Source organism: Heterodontus francisci, chromosome 8 (genome assembly GCF_036365525.1).
Source record: "Heterodontus francisci isolate sHetFra1 chromosome 8, sHetFra1.hap1, whole genome shotgun sequence".
Taxonomy (NCBI): Eukaryota; Metazoa; Chordata; class Chondrichthyes; order Heterodontiformes; family Heterodontidae; genus Heterodontus; species Heterodontus francisci.
The window spans coordinates 25,064,254-25,080,052 of NC_090378.1; the positions used below are offsets into that span (position 1 = coordinate 25,064,254).

The following is a 15,799-nucleotide window of genomic DNA, read 5'->3' on the forward strand; positions in this document are numbered from 1 at the left end:
AAGTGCTGTACCCTGCAAGGCTACGGACCAGGTGCTGGAAGGTGGGATTAGACTGGGCAGCCAGTATTTTCAGCCGTGCAGACACAATGGGTTGGATGGCTTCTCTCTGTGCTGTAACCTAAGGTTCTATGGTGTGGAGGATACCGTCTGAAGCAAAAACAAAAAAAAAAAAAATGCCTATCATGTCCAGCCATTACTGATCTATATCAACAGATCCATTTCAAAGTGACTGATAAAAGGTTTCCAATTTCAAACATGCTATGACTTGCCAAAAAAATCAGATTCATCATTGAATAATAACTGCAATATGCATTAGTGTCAGTTTAAAAACTCTGCGCATCAGGCATATTTTTCCTTGAAGGACGAGATTTATTTTTTAATTTGTACCAGTTACCACATTTCAAAACGAAGTGTTGGCTTAAATGATTGGAAATCACCACAAACAGGGTGAGCTCCATATCCTGAGTTGAGATTTTAAATGAAAATTGTTTAAAAGGTCTACACTCAAAACAAGGATTATTATATGCTGAAAACCAAATGTGAAACTATATTTAATGCAAATGAACCAAATTGTTGTGTGTTTAGAAAAAATGTCAAAGCAGAAACATGAAACCCAAGATACAAATGTCAAGTTAATGACTAAAATATCACTATAGTAATAAAACCTGAACACCCACTGAATCCTTATAGTGCGTCAGAATAAATCTTAGAATGATGAGTATTAGACAATATGAAATGCAATATAAACGGCATAATTTACCACAAAAGGAGTACTACTCATTGGGATGGGGAAAGAGAATTTCTCTCTCCTTTCAGTGTTTGTCCAGTGACTTCATTTCCCCACAATACATCTTGTGTTGTTCCCTGTCATAATCATTCATTCTCTCTCACACTTCTCATTGAGATGGAAATGATAAAAATGAAAATGGAAATGATATACTCAATTCTCCAATAATTTCCAATGTCTTAAGGCACAATGTTTCATAGTCAGATAGAAAGCAACACACACCAGGTAGGAAGCTGGGGCATTGAGGTGCTACAATGAGGCTGGTTGGGAAAGGAGGTTGTGGGGAGGGGGGGTGGGGGGGAAAAAAAGAGAGGAGGACGACTTGGATTGTGGCAGTATTAAATTTACTCGAGAGGCAACTGGAAATGCTAACGGTGGGTCAGAAATGACACACACATACACAAGGCAGCTCACATACATTTTGTAGTAGCTGATTACAAAGGGAATCCAAGTGATCACAGCTTGCCCTTCATTTCGCAAAACAATGTGCATTATGCGAGGAGCAGGGAGTGTTTTTTTTTAAAAAAGCAAAGTCTGCCACACCCTCCATTTTGACCAAATCTGTGTAGATTAAAGGTGCCATGGATTCCAAATTCCCTTGTACACAGTGTCCCCTGCCGCATCACTTTTGTAGGGTGCCTTGCACTGTCAGACACTTCCTGCACAATGTTTTTAAGGGTGCATGTAGGGGCATCCCCAGCGTACTCCGGAAGGCCTCACAATTATGCTATCCTGACCTCACCGCCCAACCAATGTGATGCCAGATATCAAATTTGGACTAGGCAACAAATATGTAGATCACTTAGCAATCAACAAGCATTCTGTTGCAGACAGACCCTTGTTATTTAAAAGGGCAGGCATCCAACTTGCAGGCAAAATAATTTTTAAATAATTTTTCCTATTGTAAAATGTCTGAAAGTACTCAAATGTTTGTGGAGATGTTGTGGCGAGTTACTAGATTTGCCCGGGTGTGTTGCTGTATCCTGTCAGGGAGAGCACAGGAGTAAGTGACCTGTCCACACAAAGGCTGCAACAAGTATGGGGGCAACAGTGGCAGTGCCTCTGGGTTGCACTGTGCTTGCCACAAATAAATAGCTGGAGGTATCTGGAGGCAATGAGAGGCAAGCGTGAGGTTAGTAGCACTGGAAGGTGTGCAAGGGCAAGGGAGTATCTAGATACGAGTCTGAGTGCCAGGGACAAGCGCTGGGTGAGAGTGATGGGGTGTGGTGCATTGAAGTGAGAGAGATGTTGATTGTGTTGTTACGGTCACGTGGTGAGGGGCGTGGGTGTCTCCCACTGTTCAACTCCCACTTGACTGCAGCAAGTATTTCTTATTATTAGGGTTTAACCCCTTTGTGGTTTATTTGTTAAATAAACAGAGAGTGATATTTTCCTGTAGGTTTAAAACAAAAAGTTTATTTATTTATTGAGCAATATGCCTTATCCTGAGATTAATCGCAACCATGCATGCACACGCACGACAGACAGAGGAAAAGGGGGTAAATGGTTTTCAGTGAAGTAGGGTATTGGGGTTCACGATAAACCGGTTGAATTTTCTCAGAAGTCAAGTTCTCAATGGTTGCAGGCCTGAGGTGTTTTCAGATTTCTCTCTTGGTTGAAAGTTCAGTTTGAAGACAGAGAATCACTTCCAATTTCACTGCTGCACAAGTTAAAAATTTAGAGTTTTCAGCAGGGAGCCCCCCTTATGGTTTGCTGGTTTTTTCTCCCAGCCCTTAGTTGGGCAAGCTGTTTGGTAATGTTTCTTTCTGGGTCTCTCTCTCTTTCCAAGGGCTGCCTTTTTGAGGTAAAAAGTTTGACATAATCTTCTGGTAGGAAACACTTTGGTCTCTCCCCCATGGTGATCACACAATGGCCCAGGACGAGATTAATCCGGTTATGATGTTTTCACTTCATACCTTCTTTGTTTCAGTAGAACCCATTCAATTCAGGAATGTTTCAGGATGACTTTAGGATGGGCGCAATTAACACCTCTTAGCTTTGTTTAAACAGAGAGTGTTGCAATATTCCAATACACATGCGGCCATCTTTTGCAGCACTGTCCATTTTCTTGCAAGTGACAAAGTCAATTTTTATAACGCTTCAATTTTAGTCTGTAATTTTTCATCATCGCACTTCTTGTATGTGGGACTGTGTGGTGAGTAGACGTCATGAAGATACATTGACTGACCTTGACCACCCGCATGAGATTATTCGATTTCTTGGGTGCACTGCTGCCAAGTCCTCAGGGCCAGACTCCAGATGTTGACCCCCCTGGCCACCTGCTCCTATTCCCTTCTGAAGGTGGTCTTTGAGGGCCTCCTGCACCCCCCCCCCACAAAACCATGATATCACTCCTCCTGTCTACCTCCACCACTAGTGCCTGAAGCATCGCATCAGTCACCCTGCAACCCTCTCTCTATCCTGGTGTTCATTTTGTCATCAATTAAATTGCAGCAATATTCTTCAGTGCAGCTTCCCTTTAAGAGGAAAAGTCTGCCTTTAAAGAGCAGGCTGGCTGCACCATGGTGATTTCTAAACACTACTGGGCTCCCCCACGAGTGCAGAGGGAGCATTAAGATGGCAACAGCCATGCAGCACCCGCTCAGCCAATGCTCCATTTATGCAGATGAGGTGGATGCACCAAATTGAAGTGCAGCCCACCTCGATCTGAACAGGGCCAGGCAACTCGTGAATCATGACTCCTGCACCCAAAAATCAGGGTAACCAAGTTTCTAACCCTATATGTCTGAACTTTTAATCATTATTTCAATTTCTCAACAGTTTCAGGATACAAATAGTTGTTTAGTAGTACAGAACTTGAGTATTGCTGAAAATAGACACATGTTGTCAAAGTTTTTCGTCTTGCACTCATCAGGACAATCGCAAGAATAACCAACAGAAGGGAAAACAACAACTTATACTGCAGGAGAAGAGAGAGTGCTGATTGGTTGGCAAGTGAACTCTGATTGGTAGAGACGTTGCGTGACAAATGCACTAGTTCACAGTGACTGACCGTTAACTGCCAAGCTTTGTTTAAAATTTAAACCAGGCAGTTTGACTGATTCCTCTGGGCTTTGCCTTGACCAATGAATCAGCAAATGACCATCACTTATTTTGTTCCACTGAAACATGCGACATGAGTGTACATATTCTTTCTGTCTGCAAAGAACAGGGCCCAGTGTATTAATAGATTTAGCCAAATGCACCACACTGTAAACCCTACTGAATCTTAAATTGGTTGTCAGCGTAATTCTTAGCACACTGTGAATTTAGCAAATGTTGTCCAATTATGGAATCACATCCAATGTTGGACACCATGTTTTGGGTTTTGCAAGCATGGGCTGGTTGAGTACGGCCCGTACCTTGCCCGTTGCGAACAGCAGAAGGGACATGTTGTTTGATACGATCCGCCAGTCTTTGGGACGTACAGCCTACATACCTATCATATTGGGCATTGAAATTCATATATCACATTACTCATTTGTGTGATAGGCAGAACGTCTTTTTGGCTTCACAGCAACATCCTGTTAGTGGCGAACACCACACATGTTGCTACTGCATAGTAGCAGCGTGAAACAGCTAGCTTTACCTGCTGCTCAGATTTTTGGGATATAATACCCTTCCAAGGTAATTTGTGGGAGACTGGGCAAGGGCCAAAGAAGATGGCCTTAAGAGGGTGGGGAAAAAAGACAGTGCTAGAGTTGGGTTAGATGTCTGACCAGAGCAGCTTTTGTATTCTTTATTTTTGTAATTACACAACAGATGTTGTAAGTAATCCCTATCAATCTCATTGTTCGGTTTTACTCCATGTGGAATAAAGCAGCTTGCGATGCAAACCAAAAGAAAATGTTGTCACGCTGCGTTGATAGACCCACCTTCAGATAGACTGAAGGAAGGAGTACGCAAGCATAATACAGGAAAATCCGATTCAGATCACAAGGCAGTTTCATACTCCTAAGCTCACACATTACCCAGTGCTTGCTGACCTACAATGGCTCCCAGTCAAGCAATGCTTCAATTTTAAAACTTTCAACTGTTTTCAAATTCTTCCATGGACTTGCCCCCCCCAACATCTCTAATCTCCTCTAGGTGCACAATCCTCTGATAACTCTGGGCTCCTCTAATTCTGTCCTCCTGAGCATCCCCGATTTTAGTCGCTCCACCATTAGTGGCTGCGCCTTCAGCTGCCTAGGCCCCAAGCTCTGGAATTCCCCCTGCAAATCTCTCCACCTCTTTCTTCCTTTAAGGCCCTTCTTAAAATCTAACTCTGACCAAATCATTGGCCATCTGCTACCCTAATGTCTTGTGGCTTACTGTCTAATTTTGCTTTACAGTGCTTCTGTGAAGTGCCTTGGGATGTTTTAGGACTTAAGGCGCTACATAAATAAGTTGCTTTTGTTGTACTAGTACCGCACAAGTAGATATATGAAGTTAACCTGCATAAAAAAGTAGATGCTCAGATGGCTTTAAAAAGGACGAGATAAAATATTGACAGCATTTACATGATGCTCTCTTAAAAATAACACTGAGCTCATCAGCAGGCTTTGCATTCCTCAGAATGCCCCTACTTGAACTTCGTAACCATCAGATAAATTCAGTTTGGGACACTGAATATTAATTATTACATAGAATGGAGGAAGAGCATGAAGGATATAAAAGTCTCAGCAACGAAGTTAGTAAGCTACACATGATTCTACATTTCAGGAAATGGTATAAATATAGAATTGTGCATTTACCCAATGTGTTGGGAGGATGAAAGCAAAAGGTAAAAAAAAAACCTTGAAATGAAGTGATCGTGGATTTTCACGTGGATTTTCACGTGCATCTAGTTCAACATCAATTCATACATTCCAAACTGACATTTCAATGCTAGCTACGTAGGCAATGAACTAAGACACCTATGTTGCAATTGGTGTAGAAGCAAAAAGCATTTCAAAATATCAAGAGCTAATCCTACTAGGTTACTCAACACTATTTTCTTTTTGAATACTTATGCTTAACATTAACAGTACCAAGGAATTAATTCAGTCTTAAATAGTTACGCGACCCCCGAGCAACTCTGCTTCTCTCTGCACGGAATGCTGCCAGACCTGCTGAGTATTTCCAGTATTTCTTGTTTTTATTTCAGATTTCCAGTATCTGCAGTATTTTGCTTTTATTTTAATTAATTCTGTCTCCCTCGTCATACCCAACACACATACATTTTACAACTGGTGAGAATATCATACATTGGCCTAGGTCAGCTTTAACCCATTCAGTGCTACAGACAAATTTACTGGTCTGTAGCACTGAGGTTCTGGGGCGAGTAAACCAGTGTACTTCATCAACAGGTTTTTTGCTGAGAGTAGCAAAACCCAAATATTGATTTTTTTTTTTTACCCAGTCTTGGAAATTGACAGTTTTTCATCAATAAAATTCAGTTTTTAAACAAACCTCCAAAATGACTCAAAAGCAATAGGCAAAAATATGGCAGGCAGTTTTAAACTTGATGGGAAAAAAAAAGTGTACGCATGCAAAAGGTCTGAAAGATAAAAAGAAAAAGGGTAAATGGAGACTGATGTTCAAACAAAATTGAAGTAGTTCAGCTTACTTTTGGTTAAATTGTTTCCCGATCACAAGTTGCTCATGACTCAGAATACTATTACATATAATTACAACACAAAAACAGGCCATTCTGGTCTTTATCCTCCACATGGGCAATAATCCTAATCCCTTTTATTCCCTGTTCCCATATCCTTTTCTTCTCTTCTTCAAGCAGCTAACAAAAATCTTAAAATTTTGACAATCACCTATAGAGAGCTGTGAAGCTGTTGATTCCACAACTTCGCAAACGTCTGTGCAAAAAAAAAAATAGCCTATCCTCTACTTTAAATCTTATACTTAGTCTTATATCTATATTCTCTTGTCCTAAATCCCTCAACCATTGAAAACAGTTTGTTTATACGGTTTTTCAACCAAAGCTCAGGAATATACAGGTTGACATGATTAAATCAGCTCCTGAAGCAACTTTGAACCCAAAACACTTGACAACCTCATCATCTGCAGCCCTGACAACATAAGTATACCCCAATAAGATGACACATCAGTTCCAATCCAAAGATTAGCATCTAACTTTAGGAGTACATCCTACTGCAATATACTATTTTCATTATTTTGCAATCATTCATGTGGCCTAAGTAAGGTCAATTTTAATAGAAATATGTTGCATTTTGTCTCAATTAATGCAAGAAGGGTCACGAGCATCTCACTTTGAATATTTACTGATTTCCATTCACATAGCTGAAAATTGACTAAGGCAGAAATGTACTGAGTTCTGGAATGATAGCTGAATGGTTATGGCACTAGGCTTGCAACCCAGAGATCATGAATTCAAATCCCATCATGGCAAATTATGAAATTAAATTCTCTGGTAATTTTCAGGCTAATACTAGAAAAACAACCACGAAGTAGAACTGTCATAAAATCCCAACTACAAGCTACAAAGTTCAATAATTTCTCACCCAACACTGTTGTGGGACCATAACAAAGACTGCAACACTTCAAGAAAGCTCAATAGCCACTTCTCAGGGAAACTAGGAATGGACAATAATTGCGGCCTTGCAGGCTACATCAAAAAAGCAATCTGTCCTTTAATAATCAATATCCAGCCTGGGTTAGAGGAGGAAGGGAAAGATGGACTTAATACAACATGTCACTGACGACTGTCAAGCATCCTGAGAGGGCTCGACAGGGTAGATGCTGAAAGGCTCTTTTCCCCTGGCTGGAGATTCTAGGAGTAGGGAATCATAGTCTCAGGGTAAGGGATTGGCAGATGAGGAGAAATTTCTTCACTCAAAAGGATTGTGAATCATTGTAATCTGTGGACGTTCAGTCGCTGGAGTACATTCAAGACTGAGATCTATAGATTTTTGGGCACTAAAGGTATCAAGGGAGATGGGGATAGGATGGGAAAGTAGAGTTCAGCCATGATTTTAATTGAATGGTGGAGCAGGCTCAAGAAGCTGTATGGCCTAATCCTTCTATTTCTTATGCTATGTTACATGCCTGGGTTATGCTATTGTACAAGTGGATAAACTTTCTAAAAGTAAGTGGAGAAAATTATGCCACTAAACCCAAGAAGGTATGTTAAAAGTAAAAGTGAGGTTACACCACTGGTTGCCTCTGGAGCTTAAACCAGTAGGAGCAATCATTATCTTCTCTGGTCACAGACAGAGCCTTAGCCAATTTGTGATAACTTGTTTTTAAAATTGATATGTGTACTCTTCAACCAACAGAGCAGGTTCAGTGAGCAAAATTATTGAAAACTATGACTTATGCAGTTGTTTGTTTTTTGCTCCTATGCAATGGAATTTCCCCCTCACCCACAATAGAAAAGAGCGCCTTGGTAAAAGTCACCCAAGCAATTCTGTAATATAAAGTGGGTAGCAGAGGAAAGATCTGTAAATGTAATCAGCTTTGTCTTTTGACTTGTTGATTCTACTATGCTGAAACACACCAACATCTTTTTTCAATTATGAAGACTTGCAGTCAGCTTTAGTCTCGTCATTCAATCACAAGGTTCTGCTACTATAAACCACTGCATCTTTGTTCTTGTGGCTTATGACTTCAGAATGTGTTGAACCAGGACAGTTATTTGCTCAGCAAGGGAAAAAATAGGAAGATGTGTTCTCCCTGCCAAAAACATGGACACTCAAAAGTTTTAACACAGCTGACTAATTTTCCCTACACAAGGAACAGTTGTCATCCAATTTGTTTCTGATAAGCTGCAGGTATTAAGTGATGTTTTTATTGAACAAAAAGCTAAAGTTGTAGATTGATCACATGATAGACTGCTTTATAAAGTGGCCTATAAAATGGCAATGAACTTCATCCAGCCACCCACTTGGACAGAGTTCTGCATGGAAGAGCAAGATGCTTCCATTATTTTGGATGCATGTGAAGTTTTCAGTAAGCATTCAGCAACTTTCAGGTTCAACAAAGTTCAATTACCAATAGACTGTGGAGGTTGAAGTCCACAAATAATGGGTATATGATACTACAACAAAGTGTCAATTCTTATGGGGGTGGGGAAGGAAGAAAGGGAGAGAAGGGAGGTCAGTGATATCAGTCAGATGGTATGGTATACATTAATCCATGGATACAGTTTACAAAAATACATGCTGAGAAAGGGAAGCAAAGAATTTTGTATACATATGAAAATGACACTATTACAGATGGTTAGTGTCAAAAATTGACGACACTACTCAACTGTGAACTAGTATCAGACTTAATTTATGTTCATAGCAGAACACCTACCATAATTTCTAGCATTCTCACACAAGAAGTTTACTAGATTTAAATCTGAACTTGGCAATGATCAATGCTCATGTACTAATTAAAGATGTCAGGCAAGGACCCTTACTACAAATACCATCTCCAGAAATTTTAAAATCCAAGTAGTGCAAAATTTCATCTCAAAATATAAATTTCTCAGTACTGGGGTAAAATACCCAAGATGCAAATAACAAAAAAAAAGGAGCATGAGTAGGCCACTTGAGCCAATCAAAAAGATCATGGCTGATCTGATCATGGTCTCAACTCCACTTTTGTGCCTGTCCCCCCCATAACCCTCGACTCTCTTGTAGATCAAAAATCTGTCCAACTCAACCTTGAATATATTCAATGACCCAGCCTCCACTGTGCTCTGGGGGTAGAGAATTCCAAAGATTAAAACAACTCTCAGAAGAAATTCCTCCTCATTTCAGTCTTCAATGGGAAACCCCCTGTTCTGAAACTATGCCCCCTAGTTCTGGATTCCCCCATGAGGGGAACATCCTCTCAGCCTCAACCCTATCAAGACCTCATGCACTTCGTTCAGTGTGCTGAAATGCCACCTTGTCCACAGCCTACCTGTCACCAACATACACTATGCCAATTCCTATTTCTGTAGGCTAAACAGTACATTTGAATTTTATTTGTGTTTATGCTAAATGGGGCAGCTAGGAAAATCCATGCTGAAATATTGCACTCAGGAGCTCAGATTTGGGGGTGACACAAGCAGTTTAGCTTTAGGAATTAAGACATTAATCCCAAACCTTGACACCAAATTTCAACTCAAACATTTTTCACAGTTCTAGGGCACGTATGCAAGCACAGGCACAAAAACAAATAAACATTATACAACTGCCATTCTCATCATTGAACTGATTGTGATCAAGAACACACAAGAAACAAGTATCACACAAACTTTTTAAATCACCAAATAATTCTGCAATAATGTTTGAGTTCTCAAGCCATTTGCTTTCGCAGTTTATCATCTGAACTGCTCACTTAAGATACACTGCAGAAACCACAGCTTTGTCAGCAGTACCTAACATGCTGGTAAGTATTAAAAAAAAACTTAACTGAACTGGAAGTCCGGACGAAACTGAGTCTGCGCAGTAAGCGAGTGACGTCACTATGATGTCTTGCGCATGCGCTGCAGCTTCTTGCAGGTTCGACGTCAGGAAGGCAAGTAAATGGATGGTCGGATCAGGCTCGGGTCAGGCCGAGTAGTGGCGGGTTCAGGTTGGGTCAGGCTCGGTGCAAAATCAGAGGGACTCGGGCCGGGTCAGGCTCAGGCCCGATGTGGTTCGGTCGGGTTCTTTTTCCTGACCTAAAGCAGGTCTCTACTTGGAACTTCCTACAGAACAGCATTCAATCACATAGACTGCAGCTCGACAAGGCAGCCCACCATCTAGGCCAACTAGGAATAGATAATAAATTCTGGTCTTGCCAGCAATACCCACATTCAGAGGGTGAAAAAAAACTCTTCACTTCCAAGTGTTTTTTATATTTCTAATCAACATTAGATGGGTTTTATTATTGAGCATTCTATGTGAAAGATTAAGACATATAGCAGCCCAGCACCAATACATGATGCTTTAGAACAGAAAGGATCTTCTGTACAACAAAAATGTAACACTAATCCTTTATTCAGGCTATAGGCAGAGTCAAAACTTCCAAAAATTTGTCATGGCCACTATTCTTATTTCAAATTACTAAATGAAGTTGATACTTAGGAAATTAAGAGATAAACATTAAGCAAATGACACACCTTCTGAAAGAAAGGCTTCTTTTAAATGTTCCAGTACATCTGCAAACTTCCTGACATCATTCACCAACTGCATTATGTATTCTGGGTCCACAACTGGACTGTCATAACAATCCGAGTTAGAGCTGATGCTGGTGACAGAGTCACTTTTGGTACTTCGGCCCATACTCCAGTTTCCTGAGCTGGGCAAGGCAAAGAAATTTGAACTGGAGAAACGGGCAAAACCCAAACCACGTTTATTACTTCCGACAGTCTGCCGCAACATCCCAGCTGTTGCACTGCTTGCGAACTTCTCAGGACAATCTGTTGATAAGGCTAAAAGACCATCTACAAAAGTTTAGGATGACAGATCCTGGAACAAGAACAGAAAACAAAGATTTAGTTAACACATTCAAGATAACTTCAATACTTTTTTTGCTTTTACTGAATGTTAAAATAATCCTTTCCAACAATAACTTGCACTTACGTAGCACCTTCATTTACAGAAAAGTGCAATTCACAGAGGAATAAAAACATTTTGGCGAGCAATGAAGAGCAGTCATTTCCCTCATCCCACAACTCCAATCTTGCTTCATAAAAGAAAAATTATTCCAATCGTTTCCTTTGGGTACAATGCCTCCCTAATTTACTGTGCAAGGCTCAATCACTTGTCTACTGCAATATCAGCAGTGTACTGGAGTGGTTAGCACTGAGGCACTTGCCACATCTCAAGCTTTTAGTTCTAGTTTTGCAGCAGAGTAATACTTCAAATCTCACAACTAAAGCACTGTATGGTAGTTTTGTTCTCTATTGCAAAATACTTCAAAAATATAACCCTAGTTCTAATGTATCAGATTCATCATAATATTAACACAAAGAATTTACATATCAAAGATTATAAAAAAGGCATTTACAATGAGCCGAGTGCACAGCCTAGGGTGGCTGGGAATGTCAGCACATTACAAGAGATGTCAAGAGGTCAAATAAAACAGATTACAAACTCATTATATAGCACTAATTGACACATTAGGATAGGACAATAGTTAAAAAAAAACATTCCTGTGGTAAATTCGGAACATAGGAGCAGGACGAGGCCATTCAGCCCATCGAACCTGCTCCGCCATTCAATTAGATCATGGCTGATCATCTACCTCAACGCCATTTGCCCACACCATCCCCATAATCCGTTGATGTCATTAATATCCAAATATCTATTGATTTCTGTCTTGAACATTAAACAATTTTTATTTTTCTAATTTGATAATCCACAACATCAATACCGCAACTTCTGTCGCAACAGACTTTCCTGTTTACTTCTGAGAACAGTAACATTATGAGCAAGTTTCATTTTCAAGAGGGCGTTCTACCAGTATTTCACCACACGTTTATACTGTTCAGCAGGAAACAGTACCGATAGATAATAAAACGCAGTATTGCTCATTTACATATATTGATCACTGGGGTTCGAGTCACACTTCGATTCAAAAGGCCAAGCACATCTCCGAACCATATAAACTTTGTTTTTCTGGTTTTGCTAATCTCCCACAGAGTACACGCACTGGTGCTCAGCTGAAACAAGTGCAGACGTGGTGGTTTTCAGTTTTGAAAAAAACAGATCCATGACTGATAACCCTTACTTGTGACGTGCGGTGCTCTCTTATCGTGCAGTGAATTTCTTGCATTCCTTTAAGTTAAACAGCTCCACACCCATCCACGACCCCCGCGGCCCCCCTCCCAAACCAACCCGACCGTCGAACCCAGCCCTTCCTCAATAGGGTATGTAGTTCAGTTTGAAAAGCCACTCTGAGCAGAGTAGGCAGTCTGAACCCCGCGTGCTCTCAGGGTCTGGGTGGGGGGGGGGAGGCCCCCCCCCGGTGGGGGTGGGGGGAGGGGCATCAAAAGCCCGCCGCGAGCTCACCCGGAATGGGTGCGCGCGCCACTCGGCAGAGAGCGAGCCCCGGAACCCAAGTAACGGTCACTGTTTAAAAGGATAGAACGGGGCAAGCGGCCGTCGGAGTAACGCCCTCAGAAGTTTCAGAAAGAAAACCCTCAAAAATTCCGACTGAACTCTTAAAAAACGCCGATCTGTTTTCTTCACGTTTCTTTTTGGGAAGCAGGTTGTGGGGGGTCATTTCCTTTTGCAACTGAGCGAATAGAGCATCAAGAGAAATCAAAGTGAACGCACCCGCCTGAAGGTATCGCAGTCAGATTTCGTTAATCGTCTTACGATCATTGTTTTTACCGGTTTTGCTTCCCACACGCTAGCGCAGCCGCTTAGAAGCACACTTTAACGCCTTTCCCTCCTCCGTCGCTGCTCGATATGAAAAGCCTATCCGCCACCGTTTACCTTCACACTTAGCCAGTGTCCGCCCCGCACCACGTGAGCAAAAGGCTGGCAGCCAATTGGCCAAGTGCCGCGAAGAGCCCCGCCTCCTCCCCACCCCCTGCCCCCAACCCAAGAATCTGGCTCCAGTAGCAACGACAGGTGAAGCTTCAGGGAAAACGATCAGGTTGCAATGGTGGGGTAGGGAGCTGGTGGGCACATTTTTGGGTTTTAAGTGGAAGTTGTGAGTGCCTCCACGTCTGAGGGGAGCAATCCAATCAACATGCAACCATTTAGTAAAACTGCACTACCGAAGCCGTGCACAATCTCATTCAGTGCAAATAAATGAATTGTTCATCTCCCTGCACCATGTACTTTTAATGGATTTAAAACTTAAAACACCTATCAGGAAAGGTGCAGTCGCGATCAAAGACTTGGCTGTTGGTTTACACTAGTAATAAATAATATTGTGATCGTACCTGCCACATTTCATCCCAAAATATGCCATTCGTAATGGTCTAGACGTTCTGAAGCAAAAAACTAGTTGTCATTTATATGTCTATAAAGAATAGCACAATGGTATTACCGTAGAATGAGGCATAGATTTGTGCTTGCGAACCTTCATGCTGTTAAGGGTGGGGATAGAAGGTAAAACTAGACAGAAAGTAATCACTGGAAAATTCTCGCGCGCGTTGCTGACTACTCAAGAGCGGCTTTGGTGAAGGTCTACAAACGAATGCTAGCTAATGCCGTCCTCTTGTCCTGAACTGAAGCATATCCTAGGGTAGACCAGAAAAAAGTGAGAAAACATGATAATCTGTAGAACATCTCAGTATAAAATGCAAACACATCTTTTGAAGAAACGGAGCCGTTTTCGTCTGATATTTAGTGATGGGGTATTATGCATTTTTTCACTGTAAAATAGAGATCACTAACAAACAGTAATTTTCCGACAGTGTTTCTCTTTACCTGTGTCAGGCGATTCGACTTTTGAAATGAAAGATTAACTTTTAACTAATTTGTTGGACCAATAGAGCATTCCATCTGTCCTGAAACGTAAGATGAAATTCTATGTGCAAACCACGTACTTGAGGTAAGCCGCGCAGTCTATGAAACACTAATTTACTGTTCTGCAAGATGACAGGAATGTAAAGGCCCTTTGATACGTTTTTGGTTCCAAGAGGAAGAAAATGTTGATGTCTTATAAACATATTTATCAATAGCTTATTCATAATTTATGTTATAAAATATTCACAGAAGTAATGTCACTGAAAAATATCTTCCTCTGACGCTGTGCAGATAGCAGTCTTGTAAATAGCAACAGACGTAAATGAATTTGCTATTTGGAAAAAGCACTTAAAATATTGCCATGTTAAAAATCTAGCAGCAGGTTTATCATAAAATATAAATAATCGAGATGTGATAATCAACCAAAACAAATAATTTCAAAGTGATTTAAATTAAGAGTATGTTCCAGGGTTTATTTTTTATTTAGAGATACAGCACTGAAACAGGCCCCAGAGCCCACCGAGTCTGTGCCGACCAAGAACCACCCATTTATACTAACCCTACAGTAATCCCATATTCCCTACCACCTAGGGGCAATTTACAATGGCCAATTTACCTATCACCTGCAAGTCTTTGGCAGTGGGAGGAAACCAGAGCACCCAGCGAAAACCCACACAGTCACAGGGAGAACTTGCAAACTCCACACAGGCAGTACCCAGAATTGAACCCAGGTCCCTGGAGCTGTGAGGCTGCGGTGCTAACCACTGTGCCGCCCCAGGTTGACTACACCTCCAAACATTGTTTTGTTTTTAAATAATGTACAAAAACTTTGAGTAGTTTTCTGTTGCATTTTAAAAGCCTTTTTTGGAATTGTCTTAGTTGCCTATTTTTTTCACTTGTGTGGCACTTCATTGTGTGCCTGGAAATGTGAATTTTATTGAACATGATGCTACACCAGGCTTATGCAACAGAAATAGGAGAGAGTTTTATTGAGAAATAATGTACCCTGGATATCTGTGGTCTGGAAGTGGGAACTGGGTTCAAATCCAGCTCTGACTGATGGGATGAATGGAACCTATGCAAAATGAATTTGTGTCATCTTAATCCAGTTCCTGTCAGGCCACAGCACCTATTATAGCCATTAAATTGGCAGGCTCACTCATAGACGTGAGAAATGGAAAAACATCACACTGGTGCAATTTGTGGTGTTCTGAGGTTGAGACACATTTTTGAGGCAGAGTGGAGGAAACTAACCCTGCAACACCTGACCTGAGAGTGCTTTCTGCTGCCCTCTGTTTGAAATGAGAAATGTTCCATTGCCTGCAGTAACATCCCTCGACTTTATGAGCACAGAAGCAAACCTCAATTGAAATGAATGTTCTCCTTTTCCAGAGCTGTATGGTTCTATATATATATATATATGCCAACTGTGCAACAGCCCCAACAAACAAATTTCTCTGCAGCACCTGTGGAAGAGCCTGTCACTCCAGAATTGGCCTTTATAGCCACTCCAGGCGCTGCTTCACAAACCACTGACCACCTCCAGGCGCGTATCCATTGTCTCTCGAGATAAGGAGGCCCAAAAGATATATATATATATAGTACACGGATTATGGACTTGAATTAGTGG

The 15,799-nt window shown here is 41.2% G+C and overlaps 1 protein-coding gene across 4 annotated transcripts in view; it reads right to left on the minus strand.

The window, feature by feature from the left end:
• The window catches only part of LOC137372706 (rho GTPase-activating protein 29-like), a 122,169-nt gene extending 108,964 nt beyond the window's left edge, over positions 1 to 13,205 (minus strand). For 2 of the 4 annotated variants that reach the window (XM_068036825.1, XM_068036821.1), the window contains exons 1-2: positions 13,024 to 13,205; positions 10,863 to 11,211 (exon numbers count right to left, since the gene is read on the minus strand). In XM_068036825.1, coding sequence (XP_067892926.1) covers positions 10,863 to 11,124 — 262 coding nt within the window. In that variant the 5' untranslated portion in view covers positions 11,125 to 11,211; positions 13,024 to 13,205. Of the gene's footprint in view, positions 1 to 10,862; positions 11,212 to 12,475; positions 12,562 to 13,023 lie in introns of those variants that run through there. The other 2 variants (XM_068036823.1, XM_068036822.1) reach the window with 2 other exon arrangements.
• Positions 13,206 to 15,799: the final 2,594 nt, after the last annotated feature.